The following is a 21,310-nucleotide window of genomic DNA, read 5'->3' as shown; positions in this document are numbered from 1 at the left end:
TTCTCAAACATTTCAGGGTATTTTGTTTATGTCTACGATACTGATACAACATTTGTTTTGACGTTATTGTGACCATGATTCAGTGCACTCTCTATGTTCATCTACACTGCATTTGACAACAATGAGGTGCTGCAAGTCCTGTCGTATCATCATCAATGGATCATTTTAAGTGTATATCTTTTGTTGTTTTTTCTGTTTTCTTGTAGATACTCTAGCATGGACTTCAAACTTTACTACTGTGACTATGTATGGAGAGAGACTCTTTGATCACGCTCTGTACAGGAATGTAAAACCGTTCTCATTTTTGATCTTTCTACTCTGTGAATGTGTTGATGTTGATTTTTATGAACGCTGCTCTACTACTACTACTACTACTACAAATGATCAAACATGAGTGCATCATTTTACAACCCCTATGTCCTGCTGTGTTGTTTTGGCGAGGCCATTCGCCGCTACCATAAACCCCCTTTTCAGCCTGTCACTGTGAGCGATACAACACGTTCCCACCTCCTGAGTGCATCAACACATCTGGAAAGCCACTCACAGGTCTGTTGTGGAGGCCAGCGGAAGGAAGCGAGGAAGGAAGGAGTCTCCAAGCAGCCATCCAACATCCTACCAAGAGCATGCGATGGGCTCTTGTTGTGCAAGGACTCTTGTCTGTCTCTCTGTCTGGCATGCAGTCTGCAGTGCTCGCTCACTCGGCAGACGGATTTAGGAGCCCCGCACTCGTTTGAAGTGTTCAGGACCAGGAAGGATGGTTTCACACTGTGAACATCGCATCCGTTCGTTCACTTCACAGGTTGCGCAATAGCGTGATAGACTGATTTTTATGGTGGTGCGTGCCCGCCGGGTTAACTTTGAGTCTTGTTGTTTTTCCTCCTTCTGAGCCACAGTAAGCTTCACTAAGCTTACTTGACAGTGAGACATGCACTGTATAAAGTCCTACAAAGCTGACCTTATTTTACGTGATGATTTATACATAAGTGTTTCGTTTCTTCATTACCACCAAACATGGTGCTATAATAGGACAGTCATGACCTTGACAAGCGAAAGGCGTGGAAGAGATCTGGTCAAGTCTGGTTCTGTGCCAGATGAGGGCCAAAGCCCAGCCGGTCCGTAGCCAGAAGTCGACCAGCAAGCCACAAAAGACCTGATCTCTTCCATGCCGAGCTGCTGCTTTTGCAAACAAAAGGAAACCGTTGTACAGTATGTATTTGAATTGATGTTGAAATTGTGCAATTCATGTAAATGTGTCAGTGTTTTCTACACCGCATAAATGTAGGACTTGACCTTTCAAGGTCAATAATGTAGGCCTATGTACTATAATCTAATGTGAGTCAGTATTGAGTGTTCATTTAGATTGCCCAAAATGCAGGATGCTCTATCTGAATGTCTTACTTTAAGAACATTCATATAACATACTAGATTTTGTCTTTAAAACCATACATGATATTATAGCATGACATAATGTGTGATAAGTGTGTCATACAGAAAATATTGCCATGCCTGTACAGTATTAGTTCCTCCTTTGTTGTAATAATGGCTGTTCTTTATTATTACAGGGAATGCTAATAGTAAATAAAGTATGTAATTCCATCCTGGTTATTTTCTAATCTGAGTCCCCTGTGTTTGATTTCTCAAAAATTAAGTGTAGGGCCTGGCCTAATAATTGGGCTACTAATGAAAGGTCATGTCCAAAATGTTGATGCGCCATTTTAGTCGGTACTCACCAGCAGGTGTCACTGTTTCCCCAAATGGGCCACATTAATTTAACATTGCGGTAAAGCGCACAGCCAAGCAAAGGCACTGAGACAGCACAGAATATGCGGAGGGATGCTCTTCATCTTTGAGTTGGAAACAGGAGAAAACAGGAGTGTGGCATCGTGTTAGCAATAAACAGAAATGTACAGCTAAAGACAATAAGTTATTATTTAGATTTACTACATTCAAGGCAGAAGATAGTGCTCAGAAGGGGCGGGGGATGCGGGCGATGGACACCCGACAGTCCCTTGTCTCACGTGCGAAGGCGGAGACTGGATCCCCAACACACATCGCTGCCGACTCGCATGCTCACACAGGACGTCCGACGAGGGGGAAAACTTTCCTTACTTCAAACTTTCTACTGGAGTTTTTTGCGTACGATGTGAGGGTGATGGCCACCACAAGGTAATAATATTCGAGTCATTGACATTTAAAACGTTTCATATCACATTTAAGAGGAAATAGAGCCCATAATGTCTATTCTACAGGTCTCATGTTTGGCGGTTACGATTCGCGTGTGAACGAGTCTGCTTGCAATCACAGCGTACGCCGTTTATGTTTGTTAGCTCTAATGTTCGCTACTACATGTAGTAATGAAAAAATGTCCATTTGGCTTGTCAGTATACAAAATGTAGGGACTAGTGTTTGCATAAATAGACCCGTTGTCCAGGAGTAAAAGTTGACTTTAACGTTCATTTTCAGCGCGCCCTTCAGTCATTCATTCATTTCAGTGGGGGTTGACGTTCTTTGGTTGACTTCGCAGTTCACTAGCTGGAAACCAGAGGTCTGTGTGTGTGTCCTCTGGTCTGAACCAAGGTTGCTCGCTAGAGATGGCAAAATTAATTCAGGGCAGGTATTTTGTTGCCTCTGGAAAGTTGGGCTATTTGAAATTGAAACGTTGATTCATGATCAAAAGTAAATAGATTCTGTTTAGAACCTCAAAAGTGTTGAAGACAGTACCAGTGATATCCTTCTACTAGGTCTAGTGGTAATAAGGATATATCATCTGTTTCCTCCTCTTTCATTGAACCGAACAGCTGCTTTGGAGCTACATGTTGGTTAACTATAATAATACATGTGGAGATGTCAACGTAAAAGCGTGCTTTGCGGTTATGTCATTACTATCAAACATTCCCGAGGCGTCCACACAGCAACTGACTTTCCTCTTACTAGAGCGCAGCACCAAATAACCTTATTTCCACTCGGGAGGATATTAGTTTGCGTGTGGTGTTGAGTTTATTGCTAGTTTCCTTCCATTCTCTCTTTAACTGGTCCGCGAATTACCTTTGCTGTGGTTCACAGAGTTGTAGCACAAGTGTGAAACAAATGTCCCATTTGTCGTAGACATGGACGGACCCTCTCCCAGAGCAATGCAAATGTCAACTTGTTGGACTGATGTGAGCTTGCTGGTGACTTTGCTTTCGAATGTTGGAAGCAAACAGAGTTAAGTCTGATGTCTCCCAACGTATGAGCATAAGTGTGTCCGTTTTTTGTGTTCTGTTTTTCCTTCCTAAAGCACATAGCATCAATTATATTGCCTATCATTAGAATTACATGCAATTAGTACTGGTGCTTTCAATTACAGCATTGTACCTGGCTGTGCTGTTTTGTCCCTGAAATAGTTGCCTAAATGTGGGGCAGGTGAATGAGGCACTGTATGCAAATGGCACTTCCATTTAGATTTCTGCTGAAAGTCTGTCTCTCTGTCTCTCTGTCTCTCTCTCTCTCTCTCTCTCTCTCTCTCTCTCTCTCTCTCTCTCTCTCTCTCTCTCTCTCTCTCTCTCTCTCTCTCTCTCTCTCTCTCTCTCTCTCTCTCTCTCTCTCTCTCTCTCTACTACAGATGCTCTGAGTCTGATGAGAAGTGAATCAGTCCCATTTTACCCAAAGTGTCCCCTGCAGGCTAAAATTAGGTGCGAACAACATGTGCCTTTTTCCTCAAAGTGTGGTCACATGAGGCCCTCTAAGTTAAGGGGCCTATTAAGCCTCCTCCCTGCACGTATTTTCTCAGTACTAACGGCATAGTCCTAATACTATAAGGTAGTGTCAGAAGCCTTTGCAAGCTTTCCTCTCGCTTACTACAGAAGCATTTGCTACACTCTTTCTGTTTGTTTGGCTACCCAGGTAGGTAGGTGTGTGTGTGTGAGTGTGTGTGTTTGGGAGGTGAGTGTTACTTGTCTATGTGTGTTTATGTGCGTGTTGGGAGAGTGGTGATCCTTTGAGGGCCAAATGCTTTGAGGATGGCCAGCCGGCCGCTGTGTTTGATGGGCCTTTGGTGATGGGCTTTCATGTGTCGTTGTCGCTGGCTTTGTGTCGTGGTTCAAAAAGTTTACAGTTGTCTTAAGTAGACATGGGGTGGGGGGAGGGGTAGCATTGGGTAGTGTGCAGGTTGGAATGGCTGGGGTGGATGGCCTTCACTTGAGCGGCCCTTTCAGAAAGAGAAGAGTAATCCCAGTGGTCTTTGCACGTGGCTTAAAGATTTGGGTTCTTGCACATGTAACCTAGTGCCTGCCTGGAGTCTTCCTGTTCTGGTCTGCTGTGTCCTTCACTTCAGTACTCCTTTTCTACCATATACTCTACTTCTTTTATTGTACCAGGCCTGAGGAGTTAAGCTTGGCTGTTATCACTTCAGGTTGTTGTGTGTGTGTGTGTGTGCGCGTGTGTGGTGTGGTGCGGTTCAATTTCAAGAAATATGAGAGAGAGAGAGGGAGAGGGAGAGAGAGTTGAATGATTGAGAGAACCTGCATTTGTATGTCCCACTGGCTTTGATGACTACCCTAGTTTGTTTACTGTGTGTATGTGTGTGTGTGCATATGTTCGTAGTTCTGTGTGTGCGTTGTATGTCCCACTTGCTTTGATGACTAGTCTAGCTTTGTGTGTGCTCTTGATGGCTTATGAAACATATGTGATTCTGAGTCACACTTTCTACCATCTGTTCCTGTTGGTGGCCTCTCCCTTGGTTTCTCTACCCTCTCCTCTCTCCCAGCTCCACACACACACACACACACACACACACTCTCCTGAGCCTGCTCATTTTCACTGACCTAGCAGCGAGGACCGGAGGAGTATCCACTTGCAATGCCACGCAAGTGCAGAGATGATTTGCATTCATATCCGAGTGCTTAGCGCTTCACACCGGTCAAGCTTAGATCTTGTCATCCACCCCTCTAACCTTCCCCCACCTCTCTCCCTCACTCAACTCACTCAACGACCCCTTCTTTTACCGCCCTCCAGAGCGGGACTTTGGGTGTGTGTGTGTGTGTGTGTGTGTGGGGGGGGGGGGGGGGGGGGGGGGGGGGGGGGGGGGGGGGGGGGGGGGGGGTGGGGGGGGGGGGTGGGGGGGTTAATGCCTCAATTCGCCCCCGCACCCTTAGCCACCCCCCTGGAGGAAAACCATTATCTTCATCCCCCTGGTCTTGTGCGGAGACCTCCCCTTAAGCCTCTCGTGAACACCACACACACACACACACACACACACACACACACAACATCCGTCACTCTGCGTGGGCAGTTTGCTCCTCTGTCGTCATAGCGATGGTTCAGACATCCCGGGTTCTTCCCGGGTCACGGTGGGTGACCCCTGACCTTCCTGATTCCTTCAGTTCACCCCTGACTAAAAAACGCAGGCCAGGCCGCCAGTGAGTTTGGTTCCCTCAAATCTGCCCCTCACACATACACACACACACACACACATACACACACACACACCCTCCCACACAAGATCACAGGATGTCCGCTACCCAGCCAGCCAGGCTGAGATGAGATGAGGTGAGAATCCTGTGTGGTGGTATAGCCATTAGGGATGTCGTGTGGTCTAACTTACAAGTTGTTGTTCAGGATATAGTCGGTGGTGCTCATGTTGGTCCTCACTTTCCAAGTTGTTTTTCTTAACCATTGAGGCCGGGGGGGGGAGTGAAGAAATGTTCACCTCCGCTCTGTCCCTCGACACCTGGTAAAAATATCTGAAAGCAACACCGATATCTCCTGCGTTGCTCAGCTGGCAAATTCAATTTCCACTGCCTTTCCACCTCCGAGGACGCATGGGTTTTTTAACCTCACTGGACATGTTGGGCCCTATTGTTTACCTCAGTACTGCCCTACAAGGGCAAAGTGCAGTTACTACGTCAACATTGGCACTGAGAAAAATGCCTTCAAAGCCTTGGTATTAGGGTGGATATTGTAGCTGCTGCAAATTTGAAATGGCAATATCTCTAAAACGGGACACATTTCGACCATACAGCTTTGTCACAAGATAAAGGAGGTGTTATGACGACCATTTTCAGTCCAAAGTCAATTTTGACAAAATATGTAGTTAGTGCACTTTGCATTTGTAGGGCAGAGTAGACACATGAGGTCCTATAGGTTTTTTTTTTCATCTGTTGCACTATGAAAATCATGTGTCTGTGCACTACCCATAATGAAAAGTCCAGGGGCTGGTGCTACGTGCTCGCTGGGTCAGGAGGATCGCTCAGCCTCAAGTTGACCTTTTTGGATCTCATGCGGAGCAGATGGCTGGGGGATCACTCTCCTCTCCTCTCCTCCTGCCCTTGACCCACTTGGCCAACCACAAACAAGAACTTTATTTGCTGATGTGAATGTTTGTGGTTAATCTGCAGCACTTGTAGTCCCACCTGCCAAGTCAGGTTGCGCGCAAGACCGGCCCACGGTACAGTGAGTGAGTGAGTGAGTGAGTGAATGAGCGAACGAGTGTCGGTCGTAATCTCTTTCTGATGATTGCTGCGTTTTGAGTTATTAACCCCTTATCCGTGAAAGAGGCTCATTGTTGGGAACAAGTGACAGCTGGTGCGTACCGGATGAAGGCTCCTCTTGCACGTGTACGCCGGCCGCTCGCTCTGTCATAAATATGAGGTCGGAGCGGAGGATCTCTTCAACCACCAACAACATCCCCCGGCCTTCTGTCCTCCTCTCCTCCACACAACTCTCTCTCTGTCTATCCATCCATCCACCCATCCATTCATCCACGTCTCTCTTGCTCTCATTCTGTCGTGCCCACATGTTCCCGCATGTCCACTGTCCCTTGGCCTGACAATGTGCCTGTTTGTCCCAGTTATTTGGGATGGGGGGGCGTTAGGGTTGGCAGGGCGGGAGGAGGTGGTGGGGTACGTTTTATGTTCTGACTGCGAGCAGCGGGAGTGGGCGGGTAGTGTGTGTCCAGTCCAGCGCTTGCTGAACATAGAGGACAATTTATTGTTGTATTTTAGTGCAGTTGTTCTTGTCCTGATCTTTCAGCTGCAACTGGCGGATGTGCACACTCACACATGCACTTTGACTGTGTAGTGTACGCACAAACAGTATGGTATTGTCTGTGTGTCTCTGTGTGTGTCTGTGTGCGCACGTGCTGGCGGATATGCACACTCACAAATTGTGTGTGTGTGTAGATTTGTGTGCGTGTTGGGTGGGCGTATGCAGAATTGTTTGAGTGTGTGCATACAGTATGTGGAAGTTTCCAGAAACTTCTATTGGTTAATGTTGCTACTACTGGCTGTGGCGGCCGGGCGAACAGCGAGAAAGAGAGGGAGAGAGAGAGATAGTCTAGCAGAGACAATGGCCTCCATACAGTAGCTGAGACAGCAGTCCCCAATGAGGTCAACTTGTTTTATACAGCGGGAGTGGAGTCTGTGGCTGGTGAAGGCAGGGAGGGAGAGGCCTGGCTGGGATGGGGTGGGATGGGATGGGATAGGGTGGGGTGGGGGGGGGGGGGTGGTTGGGTGGGAGTTTGGGCCCTTGTTTTCTCTTTATGTCTCACTTCCTTGTCTATCTCATTTGCTCTCTATCCATTCTATGGCCCCCACCACTCCCACCCTTTATCCTTCCCCCATTCTCGCGCGCACACACACACACACACACACACACACACACACACTACACTACACAGTCCATTCTACGGGACCCTAGACACCATACCATGCCTCTATCCTAGTAGCCCAGAGACAACCCTAATCTGACCGCGGGTTCCTGTCGAGTGTTGTGATTGGCTGATCTAACCCTGAGAGAGCAAGAGCTGTGCTGGAAGGGGTGTGTGGGGGGAGGGGTGGGAGTCAGGGGTGGTGGGTGGGGTGGGTGCTGTTGTTCCAGATGAATGGATGCTGACGGTGGGGCCCGACAATAGCCGCTATTGTGCAGACCAGCCACCCATTAGTGTAGGGGTCCATGAGCACGCATTGTAATGCATATGATCACAAAAGTCTTTAAAAAAGTTTTGGGGTTTTTTTTATCCTGGAAGGGGAGGTTTCGCTTCTCTTCGCCTTCGCCTCGCTAGAGCAGCACTCAATGAAGTTATGTAAGACGATCATCCAGCAAACCCCCCTTAACCCCCCCACCGCCCCCTAAAACCTCGAGGATCACACATAGTGTCACTTGTGTTTTGTGCTCAATTGTGCAATTCACCTCGTCTTGAGTTCTCACGCTATGCAGGAGAATGCCATGGTTGTAGTAGTGGAGGTATTTTTGGGATAGGTTTGCAGTGCAGGAAGTATTTTGGGGATCATGGCTTTGTGGTTTTTGACTCAGCCACTCAACACTTTTTTTTTGTTCCGCCATTCAAGGGCCAAAGCCAAAATAGGACACTAATTAAAGTTTTTTAATGTAGTTTTCACACGACAACGCAAGGTTGTTTTCCGCTGTGGATTTCTGCTAATCGCACAGCTATTTAGATGGAAGGAGTGTCAACTTGCAGACACTTTTGCACCTTCATATCTATTCACGGTCACAACAGCAATCCCTTTCAAATTTAAGCTGAAAACATGCCGCAGGCAACCACTGTACTGTATAGGACAACTTCACTTGTTGGATATCTCTCCTGGGCTTTCCTGTCACTTCCAATGCTCTGTTACTTGAATGTCCCCAGTGTTTCTGTTTTGGTATCGGGGCTTGACTGTCAGTCTCTCAGCAGTCCCAAAATGTCACCTGTCCCAAATTGACACTGTCGTCCGTGCCGCGGTGTCACCTGTCCTGTGTTTGTTGTGGAGAGCAGAGGAGGCTATATGAGTGGAGTGGTCGACCTGAGGTCTCGGTCTCTCTACATGGCAATGGGACCTTGATGCTGCCGTCAATCACTCGTCAGCTGGCCCCTGGTGCTCTTTCGCACGGCCTCTTTTTCCTCTCCTCTCCTCTCCTTTCCTCTCGCTGTTCTGTTCTCTCTGCCTGTCTGTCTTTCAACTCTCCCGCCACTTCAATTCACTCGCCTAGATGGCCTTTGTTGTCGTTCGTCCGTCTGTCTGTCTTGCTTTAGCGTTGTTTCCTCTCTTTCAGTCCACCTCTCCCTCTGACGTCTCTCTTTAGGTCTTTTTCCCCCTCTCAGGTCTGTTGGTCGACTCTCTTTATTGTCCTCTCCCCTCCCCCCGCTCCCTTCTGTCTTCCTTTCCCTCCAAATGTCCCCCTCTGTGTGTCTCATGTTTGTGTGTTTCCTTTTTCCTGGCACTGGGCCTTGCAATTCCTTGTTACACACACACGCACGCACGCACACGCACACGCGCACACACACACACACACACACACACACATGCACACGCACACGCACACGCACACACACACACCAAGGCTAATTTGTGTGTGAAGATAAAGCCAGCTCCATCGTTCTGGCATGTTCTCGTCCCTCACTCTTCTAGGAAAAAAAGAGAACAGTGTTGTTGGCTTGCACTTGTGTTGGGGAGAGCGGGCTCCGTTGAACAGGCACCAGCAGCTGCAAGTGCCTTTGTAAGCCCCCCACCACACTCAACACACACACATGTACACATGCACACACACACACACACACGCGCGCGCGCACAGCCGCACACACACACACACAGACACACACACACACACGCATACACACACACACATATGCGGGCGCACTCGAATACGCATACACACACAGCTTCCCTCTGTGCCTCAAAGCAAGGTGGGACTCCCTTGTGAATGCGGTGACCGCGGGACCACTGACTGTGCCAGTTCCTGTGGCTTACAGGGTATGTGGCCTTTTCGCCCTCAATAGCCTGCAACCTTGCTCACCTCCGCTAACCTTTCCCCAATACCCCAAATACCATGAGAGAGAGAGAGAGACAGAGATAGAGCATGACAGAGAAGGAGAGAATGAGAAAGACAGAGAGACCCCCAGGCCCAACCTAAGTTGTTTCCGTCCAATAACCTCTCCCCAGTAGCCCAAATACCACTCTGACAGAGAGCGAGAGAGAGCCTTCATCTCCGTGGGCTTTTTAGAGCAGCCCCCCAGGGGTCAGGGACGGCATTATCTGGGCTCGTGTAGCCTATACTATGCTATGCTATGCGTTCCCAAGGTTACAGGCTATTTGGGAAAACACAGGTAAGCAGCTGCTTCCTTTAGTTTAGCTTTAGCGGCACAATTGAGATTCTGAGTAGGAGCAGTCACGCTGTCACAACCAGGCAAGCAAACTAGGCAAATGCCTAGGGCCTACAGCTGAAATGGTAACGACTGGTTATCTACTTGTATTCAAATGACAGCAACGACAAATTTGTGAGCGTGGCAGGCAGCACCTTCAGTCAATGCAAGTCAATGGAGAACACGCCCACCCTTGTCAAAAAATTGACTAAAACTGTGTGAATATGAAGTAACACATTAATCAAAGACCAGATTTGAAACGTCACGCTAAATATCTACTTAAATCATATGAGACGATAAAATACATTTAAAAATCAAATTATATATTTTATGAACATAGTTAGCCTAATAGCAACACACTTCAACTATTGTCCTTGTATAGTGTGTTGATGGACATTTTCACATGATTAAGTCATTTTTAGATGCGTCCCACGCATCTCTATAAGAGGCTTTGGTGTCCGTCCGTCCGTCCGTCCCTCCGTCCGTCCGTCCGCCCTCCCGTGATGTGTTTCCCTCCCGTGATGCGTTTCTGAATTGTGATTCCCTCCTGTGATTCCCTCTTGTGTCCACAAGGTGGCAGTCGCTCAGTTTTGGCCTGGAGCTCATGCGTGCAAACCAACCGTGCTCTTTGCCAGTGAGAAAAACATGGCGGCACTTCCTGTTGATTTTCACATGAAAGTTTTGCTTAATTTAAAGTCCCTAAGCGACTATAAATGTTGTGGCTTCCATATATTGATGTAAAAGTGCCCCACGAAGTAATGAAGCACAACAAAGTTACTCCACATTACCATTTGACCACTCGTTTTTCTATGCTAACAGGGTAGCTAATGTAGCATTGTAAATGATCCAGGGAGAAAGGGGGAAATGTTGTGATTTCAGTCCGCCTGAGGCAACGATTTTCGTGGGGAAGATGACCTGCATCTCGGTGGCATTGAACCACGCCCCCGTGCCTTATTTGGCTCGCTCAGCACGTGCGTCCTCAGTCCAATCGCAATGCTTTATTTTCCTCAGACGTTTAATCGCATTTAAGTGAAAGTGCCATGTATACACATCGCAAAATAACTCTTAATCCGATCTATTTAAATCGCATTTATTAAATCGGACTTAAAAACATCATGTACACGTAGCCAATGTCTCATTGATTAGTTTATGGAACTTACGGTTTGTCTGTTACGGTCCACGAAGACAATATCCACGTGAAAACGCAAACGCCTGCAAACCACTGTTTTGACAGAAATACAGTTCACCTGTCGCCTACTCTGTTTTCTTCCCAAAGCGGCATTTAAAAGTATTCCATGAAATCCAACATCAACGTCACTTCAAATAGGTGACAGCATCATGCTCACACATGAAATAACACTTCAGTGAGGGGGGGACATCACTGCTCTCATATTAAAGTGAAAAGAGAATTTCACATTTTAGTTTATTTAATGTAGGCCTATGCAAAATTGCAAATAGCCTATTCATTGAAATCTGTCCAGAAAGGGTTGTAATGTTTGCCTGTTTTTTATGTTTGTAATTTAAAAAAAAAAAAAAAAGTGATTTAAAAAAAAAAAAATAGCCTAACAAAAATAGAGATTTTATGTTAAAAAAAATGTGATATGGGATGGACCGATGGCCCCCCTAAGCTAAATTCGCCTTAGGTCCCCACATTGCTAAATGTAGTGTAAGGGATTATTTTGAAAAGACAGTAACATGTAATCAGCAATGCATTACAGTTTTTCAGTAAATTGCCCAACACTGTTGAAATCCTATGGTACTTTTTCAAATCCAGGCTTATACAGTACATGGTAGGCTTATTGATAAATTGCCTTGACAGGTTATGAGGAGGCCAAGGGGGCGTTTGGGCAAAAAAGGTTCAGAACGGGCATAGACGGACGCATCTGTTGTCCGCCTGTCGGACTTGTTGACAGAGGTGAGCCTCTTTCTCCGTTAATTTCCATTTCTCTGATCTACCTACAGATAATGGCCGCTACAGATTGCCGTAAAAAGGGGGGCGGAGTCACCTCTAGTGTTATTTTCTACCTATGGATACAGTGCTATGTGGGTGGGAGGGGATGGGTAAGGGCCCCGAATCTCTCTTTGCCTAACGCCCTCAAATACATCGAAACAGCCCTGGTAGCAGTTGTAGTAGTAACACAGAGGCAGCAGCAGCAGTTACTCCTGGGACATAATTAGGATTAGATCATGAAGGCCTAGCCTAGCGCTCACCGTTGTCCAGTTGGTGTTGTAAGGCTTAACTCATTTTGCTGGCCAACTACTATACTTAGCGTTTGGGCTTCCAAGGTGATTTAGTATCAGCACCATCACAAAAATGTAGCCTGTAGAAGGGATTGTGTCGGTACCTTTTGAAGGCTTAGGCTGTAACTCCTGTTTCAGGACCTTGCATACTGCATAAGATCATCTGTCCGTGGCCAACTGTTCTAAGGGGCCGTCCAATAATGCCAGGTTCTATTCCGATCTGAGGTCGTTTCCTGATCCTTCAGTTCCCCCTGTCTCTCTCTCCCACTCATTTCTTGTCACCATTGTCGACTCCCCTATCGCAATAACACCCCCGATAGAAACCATTGCAAAGTTGCTGATGGTCCTTTTACTTTTGACTATCATGATCATGATAGATCGGATTTCATGCATATGATTGATTTCAAAAGATTGCAGATGAGGAAAAGAATGCAGCATTAAGCTAGGTCTACAATCAGGGATGTAGAATGTAGATCAGCAATGAGGAGCAGTGACCTCTAGTCAAACCGTAGCCTACTTTACCAAATTAGGCAAAGCAGGCGTATGACTGGCTGTGACCCGTGTCTTTCTGTTGGCCTCATGTATAAGCCCAGGGGCCTTAGGCTGACTGATTGTTAGGCATACTCTAGCTAATTGGACGTCTTTGTCTGACAGTACGGTACGGTACCCCCCTTTCACGATCCTCTGATCCAGCAACAGTTGTTCTCCTGGATGGCTAACTAAAGCTAAGTCAAGATCGAAGGATCGAACACCCCTAAAAGTCCCAGCGAGCCACGTAGTTGCCAACCTCAAGCGTCGGTGTGGGGCAAGGGAGGGTGTCGAGCTAAATTAACCCAGTGGTATTTAGAGAGTAGGCGAGAGCCAGCTCAGATCTCCTGGTCTACTGTGCCGCGTCACAGCAGGTGGACACAGGTAATTGGACCCCACACACACACACACACACATAACAAGGCGGGTCTGAGTCTGGGTCTGGGTCTGTGTAGTATCATCAGTATTGATCTTGTCTGTTTGGCTAGGGATTGCAGGCTCTGTTCTTCTTCAACTGACTGCTGATAGTGGACAGTCTGGATGAGCAGGATGAAGCAGAGTCTCAAGTGTCCAAGCAAAGAGTCTTTTTTACCTTTCTTTCATTCTCTCTCTCTCTCTCTCTCTCTCTCTCTCTCTCTCTCTCTCTCTCTCTCTCTCTCTCTCTCTCTCTCTCTCTCTCTCTCTCTCTCTGTTTCTATCTCCCTCTGTCTTTTTCTCTTTGGGCTTTTCTCTTTCTGTCTGTCTCAATCTCCTCCTCTTCTCACTCACTCACACACACACACACACACACACACACACACACACACACACACACACACACACACACACACACACACACACACACACACACACACACACACACACCTGTGACATGTGGTAACGTATGTATTGTGAGTGAGTGAGTGAGTGAGTGCGCGTTTAACCTCTCCTCCATGGTATTGTTGGAATGACGGGGAAGGCTGTGCACAATAGAGCCACAGAGTTACTGGGACAGGTGCAGCCGGCGCTTTGTTTTCTGGCCAAACGAACTGCCTGTCACAGTGCTGTCCACTCCTCCTTATGTCAACTCCCACCCCAAAATCTTATCCTGTTGCAGTGTGTGTGAATGAGTGAGTGTGCATGCATTTACTTCTGTGTGCATGCATTTACTTCTGTGTGTATGCATTTACTTCTGTGTGTGAGTGTGTGTGCGTGTGTGTGTGTGTGTTTGCCGAAACGTAGAAGTAAAAAGCAGCATGTGTATGTGTGCTTGCAAGCATTGAATGTGTTTTTGTACACATTTGCTGATATTTTTTCCTTCTACTGGCTTGATTAGTTGTGTGGGTTAAGCTGTCAAGGCCTGTTGCTGGCCGAGTGTTTTTTATCCCTCTCAGAGAGAGCTCCATTCACCCCTGTGCTGGCCGGACGGGGGCTGCTGCCTAGTGGCTGCTCTTGGGCAGAACCGCCAGGGTGTCAAACGTGTTAAAGTCAACACACACATGCACACACACACTGCTATTTTCAGGTAGGCATTTCCTGGGGCCCACACCTATGGACGGTTGCTACCAGGGCTTGAAAACGAAATTATTTTTCAAACGTTCCGTTCCGAACGGTTCAGGCAAGTTTCAATTTAACGTTTTCGTTCCTGCAATCGTTCCCCCACAAAAATATCGTTCCTGAACCGGTTCGGAACGAAAAATAACGTTCGTTCTTAACGTTCCTGCAGTGTTTAACGGCCATATTAAGTCTATTTTCGTGGACTTTATCTTAGAATAGACGTACTCATTATTTCCCCTTGATTTACACAGCTATTCTCAAAAATAATAACACACCCAAAAACACTCAGATGGGCTATCCATCCTGGCAGATTTAACCGGATGCCTATAATTCTTATCAAAAGTAGCCTATGCCAGCCCAGTAGCGGTGGGTGGATGTTGATTAGGGAGGCACAATACAGCCAGAGAGAGTTTAAAAAAAATAGCCAGAGAGAGTTCCTAAAAAATCTCTGGAATAGCGCAGGTAAACGTCAGCATAATAAGAGGTGTCAATAGGCATGGATTTCAGTTCTTGCCTAGCTCTATTTAATAGGCCATGATGAGGTTTGCAGCAAGTGAAACGTGTAAGTAAAAGGGACACAGTTTGCTCCACAAAAAATCCCAAACTGTTTTGAGATGTGCACGATGCAAGGGGTCACTAGTTCTAGAGAAGGGACAGGTTGCATAGTCTGAAACCTCGGATATGCTCTCAGATATCGGCTACCAACCATTCCAGTGCAAATCCATCACCACAAAACCGGAGACCTTTTGTTGCCTAACAGACAAGCGTCACAAAATAGTAAGAGTTTCCACGTAGTCCATCCCATCAGCCCAGCCCTCTACACGACAGAAGAGAATAATAACTTAAACAACAACAAATGCGCTGTCTTTCTCTATCCCTGCTTGTCACACGCGACCTACTGTTATTCGTGATGACAGCCAGGAAATATTGTGCAATACTGAGGAAACCATCGAAACATTGAGCGGGCCAGCTAACGTCAGCTAGCGTCTGTCCATCTGCCACGAATGACTTTATCCCGCATTGACCACAACAACAGATAAATAAGACGTCCTTGATTACAGCACATAAAACACCAGCTCTCACCTCTCTTCTCTACAACCGACAGTGGGATACGCTGCGCACAACAAAAGCACTTCAGTAACTTTACCACAACATAATTTGCCATAACCGCATTGAACATCGAGGCACTCGGCGGTGCCATTACAAGTAGTAAGCTAAACATGACTTACCCACCAGTTGCCTCTCGAGAGCACTCTGCGAATTAGGTTCATCAAATCGCCTATCCAATTCCTTTGCAAATCATGGACTGTATGGTCCAAATACTCTGTCCCTGTAGGAATCCCAACACCGATCTCAAGACATGTTCTCTTTTGCTCTCCATGGTGTCAATATAAAACTCTGTACTGTCCGTGAATGAGACTGAAGAACAGCGCGGGTAAAGTGTCATTTCTCTTATAAAAACTTATTTGATATTGGTGGTCAAAAACTTTAGGGCAGGTTTATTAGAGTCAACTTCCAATCACTACGAGAAAGCCAGGAGAACAGAGACAGTTTAGTTCTAGTTTCCTATCAAATTCTCTGAGGAGAAGCACATCCTAAATTTACCCAGGAAGTTTCTCCATACAATGCACAGTCGCACTCTGATTGGCCAATGCTCCTCAATATTTTATCAATCGGCGGCAAGAGCTCAGGTGAAGCAAAATGCTGTTGCTGTAGGCCTATGCATGTTTCCCCTCATACACCTCAGTAGCCGAACTAAAAGACTGCTCGTCGCCATGGTTACTCCTCAAACAAAATCGTGCACTTGTATGAAATATAGAGAACAAAAAAAAAACGTTATTAACCGGTTTGTGGATTTCAGAATAACGTTTTTGTTCCGGAACACTTGAAGACCATTTCGTTTTCGTTTCCGTTTCCGTTTCCGTTCCTTGTAAAATTCCATAAAATTTCGTTCGTTTTCGGTTTTCGTTTTCGTTCCTTGAACCGGTTCGGAGCCCTGGTTGCTACTGCTGCTGCTGCTCTCAACCACCCAGTGGACCGTTAAGCTTACTCTACTCGCCTGCCTGCCTTCCTTAAAACTCCTTGGGCTGGGTGCACAGGAAGGACATCACTCCTTGTGAAACGACATTTTTTTTGATGATTGTTATTATTATTTTAACATCTAATTCCAGAATCTCCTGGAGACTGCATTTTTGTGTGTCTCCTGAGGATCTGGCAGCCAGGCAACGGGAAGAAATGCAAGGTCTATAAACGGCTAGCCAGTGGCGGTCCTACCCATTTGGGGGCTCTAGTCAAAATATAGACATGGGGCCCTCTTGAATTATTCTTACTCTGGTATTTGCCATGGAGAGGCTGACTGTTGGGGGCCCCTACAGTGGGCATATTTTGGTGGGGCCCTAGGCAATTGCCTAGTCTGCCTATAGGTAAAACCGCTTCTGTAGCTAGCGGTGCTGTGTTGGCTGCCACTGGCCACAGAGTTTTTAGACTAAAAAAACTAGCGCTAGGCTAGGTTAACTGGATGAATGGCTGCCCCTGTTTTATTTTTTCTCCTTTTTCTTCTTCTTTTGAAATACCGGCTTGCTTGGCGTGGCCCCTGGAGGGATGTGGGGTCAAGTGCTCAGCTCAGAATAACTCTTCGTCAGGCCAGTTTCCAACCTTGCCCGCATGGGAGGGCCACAGGGAAGCAGAATGAGAGAATGAGAGAGTGAGTGAGGGAGAGAGAGAATGAGAGAGAGAGGGAGCGAGCAAGAGTGAGAACGAGAGAGAAACAGAGAGTCAGACTGACAAGCCAGGAGTTGGCTTGGGGCAACACGGTCCGCTGGTTTTCCATTTTGGTTTGCTTTTGTGTGCACTCCCATTGTCCTATCAGAGTGTTTACCTTTTTTTCAGCTGTCACACAGATCATGCCAGAATGTTCTCACGGCACAATGTTTCTGTTTCTGCGCCAGGACGGGTTATCAGGTGTCCGAGTATAAGCTATCGGTCTGTTTTTTAATCCTCCCCACAGGCAAATCGTGGGCTTGTTGTCGAGCTCCCGAGTTCCACCCCAGCTTATGGAATATTCCAGAACTGATTTGACATAATCAACATTCTCTCCACTGCAGGCCTGTCTATGCAGATTGCTATGACTGATGTGGTAGCGCTGGCCTGGTTTACAGGCTTCACACGCCGCCCTGCCTGTTGCACTTGCGTCGGGAAGTATGCCGTTAGCGGTTATTTTCAAGACAATGGTGCAGCATCATGTTTGCCATGTTTGTTTTCCCCGCTCTTGTGTCCGTGTGTGAAGCTGAGAATTGAATGGGTGGCTATTATTAGCCGAACGATGATGGTGGTGGTGGTGGTGTTGCAGGTTACTATGGACGTTATGAAGGAATGCTTCATCAGGTTGACCCACAAAGCTGAAGGAAGTGGGGTGAGGGACGGAGGGTGTTTGACTGTTCGTCTTCTTTATACCATGTATATGTACTGTTGAGTCTTCATGTCAATTTGTGGTCTTCTGAGGTTTGGCACGCAACACCAAGTGCTGCTCTCTGCCATTTGCCATCTATTTTTGGGGAGATGTTTTTGTAGGTAATATGATGTATTTTTTTGTCCACCACCACCATTTAGGGCCTGCTCCTGAAATAACTTTCAGGTTGAGAAAATATCTGCCTGGCCCCAGACGTTCAACAAAAGGGGGCCTTGTGTTGTGCAGTGCAGGGCAGTCCCCTCCCATCAAAGAGAGGTAAAAGCTTTTGTCAGATTTCGAGAATAAACACGCAATATCATCATCTCGCCATTTTTTGTTTCACGCCGTAATTTTTGCCAGGCGCCACGCTCACGCACGGCAGCCGACTTGCAAAGACTCTAAGCCCCAACACGAATGGGGGATGTGGGGTTTGCACACCACGAAAACGCAGTGTCTTTATAAGGGCAACGGCAGCCGTCGATTTGAAACATTTCCTCACAGCCTCTTTGCAGCTTCTCACCAATGTTGACAGATTGGATGGTTGTCCGCAACAATTTGGGCTGTCTAGGATGACTATCTGAAAGAGTATTGGGCAGGTTTGTCTGTAGATTTATGGCCATCGAAATAACTACGATTTACTCCGAATTGGGCAGGATTATGTGCCGTCTTGTTTGGTGTGGCCCCTGGAGGGATGTGAGGTGAAGCGCTCGGCTGGGATCCTGGCCGTTTTTTGAGTGAGCATTTTTTTGGGCTGGAACTAGTCACAAGTCACATCTGGCAACCCTGCTCCTTACACCAGTTAGTCATGGGCAGGGAAGCCGACAAGGGGAACAAAGGGGTCAGTTGTCCCGGGCCCAGGGAGTTGGTGGGGCCATAATTAGCTCCATATTGCATTGAATGTATTGGGTGGGGGGGGGCTTTCAGATGACTTTGTCCTGGGCCCTGCCAAAGCTGTCAGAGGTGATCTGCAGTGAAGCCGATCGGTTGGGCTGAGAGTGACGCTCGTGACAGGCTGAAGTGGAGGCTGCTGTGCTGTGCTTGAGCAGCACCAGGGCCAGAGCCATCACCTCCCACAGCAGAGCTACTCCTCTCCTCTCCTCTCCGCTCAGTTGAGTCGTTTATTTACACCGGACAAAACTGTGGAGAACTTGTTATCTTCCCTCCGGGCCCCTGGGTGTCATTGCATAACACCCGTCAAAGCCAAAGTGTCTAAGTGAGCCACGCCACAGCCACAGCCACAGCCACAGCCAAGGCCTCTCATCCCATGTCTATGGTACTACTATACAGACATGCAAAGTCCCCGTGATTGACACACTTAAGAGAAGAAGCAAAGAGGATTTGTGTTGTGCAGTTGAGGAGAGGAAAAGAGGGAGAGCATAGTGGGGAGATGGTGTTGGATTGGATATAGTGGTGGGGGTGAGGGTGGAGGGAGAGCATAGTGGGCAGGTGGTGTTGGATTGGATATAGTGGTGGGGGCGAGGGTGGAGGGAGAGAGCATAGTGGGGAGGTGGTGTTGGGATATAGTGGTGGGGCGAGTGTGGAGGGAGGGAGCGCTGAGGTAGGGGTTGGGGCGCCGCAGCCGTCTTCACCGACACTTAAAAGAAAATCCCCAGTCTTCCTGCGCTGTCAGCTCGCATCAAGGGGAAGCCTGTGCCTGTCGCACGGCTCGTAATTGCTGTATATTTACCCAGCAGAAGCGATGCCCCCCTCTCCTCCCCCCCCCCCCACCCACCCACACACACACACACACACACACACTACACAGCACGCTCTCAGACGCCGCTCGGGTACCTGTTGATGTAAGATGAGTCCTCTCTCTCTCTCTCTCTCTCTCTCTCTCTCTCTCTCTCTCTCTCTCTCTCTCTCCCGACCTAACACACTCACCCCTACTGTTCTTATTGGCCACGTTTCACATGTCAGAAGACATTCCACACGTGTGTGTGTGTGTGTCTGCTGACGGAATTACAAAAAAAAAAGAAAACAAAAAAAGAAGAAAGGGGGGGGGGGAGTTGGAGGAAATGTGTTTTTATGATGGTGTAATGCCAAACATATGACCCTGGCAGACTGGAATTCACCGTGAAGCCTGCCGTGGCTGAAACCATAGCCTCCACAGGGAATTCACACAGGCACTGAGAAAGGAGTGGGTGGAATTGGTGGGGATGGGTGCCACTGAGAAAGGGGGGTGGGGGAGCGTCGGGGTGGCAGAGGAACTGGGGTGGGGTGGGGGTGTGGAGTTAGGGTTAGGGGCTAGGGGTTAGGGGGGTCACGGTGACACAAAATACTTTTAGTTACTGATGCTCTTAAATTTTACCCGTTAGTCACCCTCCCCTCCATAAAACTCTGATGATCGATTACCCCATAGGCTGGCGCCCGGGCGGCCCGTAGCCCCTCCACTAGCTACTGGCTGGGGCCCGGGGCAGCCTGAATGCCCACGGTGCAAACAGCTGGCCTTTCTCTTTGGTGAATTACAGGGAGTCGTCATAAAACCTGACCTCCTCCGCCACGCCACCCCCTCAAAACTATTATCCCTCCAACCAAGCCCCGCAATTTGTTTTCTCACAGATCCCCCCAAACACACACACACACACACACACACACACACACACACACACACACACACACACACACACACACACACACACACACACACACAGTTCTTTTCAGACACACGCACACACACACACGGTTCCTTTCAGACACATACACACGGTGGTGCTTGTTTATCCACATAGCAAGGCTTTATCTGAACACCATGCAGCCGCAGAGTGGCTGTGTGTCTGGCCAGATAAGGCCGCGTGGTGTGAGTGAGTGAGTGAGTGAGTGAGTGTGTGTGTGTGTGTGTGTGTGTGTGAGAGAGAGAGAGTGTGAGTGTGTGTGAGTGAGTGGTTAGCGGTGTTAATTATGGTGAAGTGGGCCGTTTGCTGGTGTCTGGTCCAGATGGTCGGGCCGGCACGGGAGAGTGGGAGAGCGGAGGGCCACCGCGGGACCAGCCACAGGAAGGGCCCCAGTTTGGCACTCACCAGTCCAGATCCACTGACTTGGCACGGGCCACTGACCGGCTATACCTGCCAACCTCTGCTCTCCCTCCCCTACCCTCCCTTCCCCTCCCCTCCTGTCTACCCGCCCCTCAGCTCACCAGGCAGCCCTGCTCCGACCCACACAGAAAATCTCCCTCTCCAGCTCTGCCAGTGTTGTTTTCATCATAACAAGGGATGCAAGTCAAGCAGCGTTCTGTTTTTTTGTTTTTTTTTCCATTCAAAATGACTGTTTCTTTCACTCTGTACTCATTTGTCTTTTTGGAATAATGTTTTGAGACAATACCGAGCGAAATGCCAATAATATACTGGGTTGGCCGTAATGTGCAGCGAGGCATGCATTCTCATCAGTGACAGAATGTGGCACTGCCCAGGAGAGGAGAGGAGAGGAGAGGAGAGGAGAGG

The 21,310-nt window shown here is 47.7% G+C and overlaps 1 protein-coding gene across 2 annotated transcripts in view; it reads left to right on the top strand.

Annotated features, from left to right (window-relative positions):
- The first annotated feature begins 2,064 nt into the window (after positions 1-2,064).
- arhgap46a (Rho GTPase activating protein 46a) overlaps positions 2,065-21,310 on the top strand; it is a 68,991-nt gene continuing 49,745 nt past the window's right edge. For both annotated transcript variants that reach the window (XM_063215540.1, XM_063215539.1), the window contains exon 1: positions 2,065-2,166. In XM_063215540.1, the coding sequence (XP_063071610.1) occupies positions 2,153-2,166 (14 nt within the window). In that variant the 5' untranslated portion in view covers positions 2,065-2,152. The remainder of the gene's footprint in view (positions 2,167-21,310) is intronic.

The sequence above is a fragment of the Engraulis encrasicolus genome, chromosome 14 (assembly GCF_034702125.1).
Source record: "Engraulis encrasicolus isolate BLACKSEA-1 chromosome 14, IST_EnEncr_1.0, whole genome shotgun sequence".
Classification (NCBI taxonomy): Eukaryota; Metazoa; Chordata; class Actinopteri; order Clupeiformes; family Engraulidae; genus Engraulis; species Engraulis encrasicolus.
The sequence above is the reverse complement of the archived record's forward strand: the minus strand, read 5'-3'. Positions and strand labels throughout refer to the sequence as shown.